This window comes from Corvus brachyrhynchos, unplaced genomic scaffold (assembly GCF_000691975.1).
Source record: "Corvus brachyrhynchos isolate BGI_N302 unplaced genomic scaffold, ASM69197v1 scaffold220, whole genome shotgun sequence".
NCBI classification, from domain to species: domain Eukaryota; kingdom Metazoa; phylum Chordata; class Aves; order Passeriformes; family Corvidae; genus Corvus; species Corvus brachyrhynchos.
In genome coordinates this window covers 848,712-852,283 of record NW_008236209.1, presented here as the reverse complement: position 1 = coordinate 852,283, position 3,572 = coordinate 848,712, and the positions used below count along the sequence as shown (strand labels likewise).

General features: G+C 54.5%; 1 protein-coding gene across 1 annotated transcript in view; it reads right to left on the bottom strand.

The window, feature by feature from the left end:
- The window catches only part of F9 (coagulation factor IX), a 13,772-nt gene that overhangs the window by 1,324 nt on the left and 8,876 nt on the right, over window positions 1–3,572 (bottom strand). Inside the window, exons 6-7 of the mRNA XM_008641485.2 lie at window positions 2,730–2,968; window positions 2,098–2,221 (exon numbers count right to left, since the gene is read on the bottom strand). Of these exons, the coding sequence (XP_008639707.1) occupies window positions 2,098–2,221; window positions 2,730–2,968 (363 nt within the window). The remainder of the gene's footprint in view (window positions 1–2,097; window positions 2,222–2,729; window positions 2,969–3,572) is intronic.

Sequence of the window (3,572 nt, the reverse complement as noted above, 5' to 3'; positions counted from 1 at the left end):
GGGCAGCCCCGGGGGCCGCCCGCCCGCCGCCTGTGCTGAAGGCTGGGGAGCAGGATGGCTTTTCCCGGCCGCTTTCCCGCAGCCCCGGGTGCGTTCAGCCCCTGCTGCGGGGCTCCTGCTCGCTCCGCCGCGCTCTCCAGGACGCAGCATCGCCTCTGAGCCGCTCCTGCGGCGCCCGGGCCCCGCCGTGCCTGCGGAGCCGGCCACAGGTGAGCGGGTCCTGCGGGCTCGGCGAGGGCTTTGGTTGGGCAGAGCGGGAATGTCAACTCCCTCCCGGGCTGTTTCTACAGTGTAAACGCAAGACAAACGTGGGGGAGACTTTCAGGTGGCTTTTCTTACATTAGAGGTGCTTGCTACTGCTGGGGACCTGAAAATGTGATTCAGGGATGAAAGTGGAGAAGCAAAGAAGCGTAGGGGAGGGGAATGCTTCTTCCACACCCTGCTACAGATTTATTTTGCCTCTTAGGATGTTACATACAAAGCCAAACATTTAATGTGAATGGATGTGAAGGACTCAGATGTTGCCCATGCAGGGAACATGGTGCAGACACAAATTCAATAGTACTGGAGCCCTGCAAAATCATGTTTTGCTTTCCTGACTTGCTGTCTGGCCAAAATCCTGCCCTGGAAACCCAGTGGTGCCACAGAGCAGTGTGAAAGGAGTGTGAAGGGACTCAGCTGATAATGTGTACTAAATGCAGGGAGTGTGTGATGTGCAGGAGAGAGCCTGAAAGGAGAGGCAGTCTGCCTGCAGATGCAGCAAACACAAAACTTCTCATCAGGTGGAAACGTGCTTTTCTGGAGAGGCTGTTTTTGCACTTGGTATTTTGTACTTTCGCACATCAGTGGGTCCAAGGCTGGGCTTTGTGCTGGGCTTTCCAGCAAAACTGCTGGGAAGCAGCAAAAAATACTGTGCGCAAGCTGTGGGCCTCCTCCTGCCAGCACCAGGCAGTAGTGCCCAGCCCCAAGGCACTCAGCCTCCAAGAGCCAGCCAGGCCCACTCAGGAGCTCAGCCTTATTAACAGGATGCAGCTGGAGCTGTTTTGATGAGCTCATTTGTGCAGGTATAAACTTAGTGTGTCAAGACTTAGGTAAAATGTCATTTCTGTCACCAATACATAACATAGTGCTTAAAGAAAAAGCATCAATCTCCCATGCCTCCTCTCAGTGCAGCTGGAGGCAATTACTGACCACATCACTGCTCCCCTCCTGTTCCTATCGGTGTAACCTATGTGAGATTCATACTGGGGAGACGCAAATGGTTTGGGGAAGCTGATTCTGCCACAGCAGTGGAAGGTGTCACCACCAGGCTCATCAAGGCCCCATGCTGAATTATCAGCAGGATGCTGAGCAGGGGGTCTGGCACAGCTGGGTACCACTAGTCAGACAGAAAAACCCTTTCTGAAGCAGATACAAATGTGATTTTTGGAGTAGCAGCATCATGTGTTGTGCAGCCCCTCCACAGAACCCCATCTGACTCTCCAAGACCCCGCTGCACAAGCACACTTTCCCACATGCCAGCCCAGTTTCTCTGCCTTAATACATAAATTCTATTTACTGGCAAAAACATAGGAGCAAAAGTAATCATCTTCTCCTTGCAAGGAGATTCAGGCTACTGCTGCCCCTCTTGAACCAGCAACACAAATCCATTCTGAGAGTGGTGGGAAAACAGTGTGAGCTCCAAGAAGAGCAGAACTCCCTAGTGAGGCCTGAGTGGCCAGCAGAGATAAAAATCCATCACACCAGCCCATGAGGCAGCATTTTAACTGAACTCCACTGGGCTTTAAAGCTGCCTAGATGAGCCTCTGGCTCAGGTGAGCCTGCCCGTGGCCAGGCTGAGCTGTGTTTACACTGCGGTCCAGCAGCTCTGTGGCTTTGGGACCAAGGCAGACCCAGCTCACTGCTCCTACCAGAGGTGGTGGCACCTGCAGGGACCAGACTGATGAAATGTTTTAACCTACAGCAGCCTGTGTCAGGCCCTAGAGCAGCGTGCATCCTGCTGCTGCCCGTACCGTGGCCACAGTGCGCTGCGCCATGCACTGTCCAGCCGGTGCCAGCCCTGCCCCGTGCCCCTCCCCTCCTGCCCAGGGTGCTCACCTGCCACGGCACTGAGGTTGTGGGTGTACCCTGGCTTCAGGCAGTGCGCCGCCGTCACCACCCACTTCTCGTTGATAATGGACCCGCCGCAGAAGCCCAAGCCATAGCTGTTCACCAGCAAAACCTGTGGGAACAGGGAGAGCACACCCAGGGCTCTGTGTAAACCTGGACCAGTGGAAGGTGGCCCTGGTCACAGCAGGGGGTTGGAACTAGATGATCTTTAAGGTCCCCTCCAACCCAAACTGTTGGATGATTCTATGATCTGCTGAAACTTATGGAGCGAAAAAATGAGTTGTATTGCTCCTTGAAAAACTCCCTTCCCTCAGCCTTCAGCTTACTTTTGGTACGTTCATGGACTGCTGGGCAATCTGGTGCTGTAGCTCAACCCTTTGTGTCTCACCAGGTAAAGCTGCTGTGACTGACTCCTGGCTTTCTTTGCCAGAGGAGAGCCCCATCCAGGCGAGTTTTGTTGCTGTGGCATTAAACTGTGTACAGAAAGAAGCTGTGCTCCTGTTAGGCTTCTCAGGAAGCCAATCTAACCTCAGGGACAGGCTTTGGGTATTTAAAAGTAAGATGATCCTGTACTCAGAACACGACTGCTGGGGTTACAGATTTGCAGAAGCAGCTGGTACCTGCCAGGGCACCTCTCCTTTCATGCTCTCTGACCCGCCGACAACCCGCGTGCCCGTCCTGAGCACGGGGGTGATCCTCGTGGTGGCAGCAGTGCTGGTTTCCGTGGTGTTGTCGAGCACCTCGTCATGGGCATCATCAGGGTCATCGCCAGTGATGTTCCAGTGCTCGAAGGTGTTCATGGAGCGGGTGAGCTTCCTCTTGGCCTCAGGAGCCGTGATCCTCCCGCAGGGATAGGGCACTGGGAGAGAAAGAGCCACAGCTGTGACTGGCTGTGTCACACCGAGTGACAGTGACCAAAGGAGCAGGGCAGGAGGCAAATGCTGCCCCACCTCAGCACCGTCTGGGACCAGCACAGGGCTGTGGGCTGACCACGTGTACCCTGTGCACACGGGCCTGTGCCTTGGAGCCACAGTGAGGGTGATTTGTAAAAGTAGCAAAAGCATAGGTTGTTTCTGGGCTTTGGAAACGACACCTGAACAGCTTTAAAAGTGAAAGAGGCTTGTGTTGAGCGTGCGTGCCTGACGGGCCGGGACAGCTGTGCCTGCTCTCGGCCGGATGCTGTGCTGCATACCTGGGAATCCTGGGCTGGGCAGCCGGGCACTTGGCCGGCATTTCTACAGCAATGACTCCAGAACAATAGTGAGCCAGCTGGGAGAGGGCAGGAAATGATGTCTGCCAATTGTACAGATAATCCTGCTTGGCACCAAGGTGAGGAACACATTCATAAACTCTTCCTAGAGTTGTATATTTTCTCTGTTAATGAAGATCTCATCTGTAGGCTCGTTTCAGATGAGCTCTTCCCATTCCTCTCCCACGCAGTGTGTGCCGAATTCCTGCTGCGA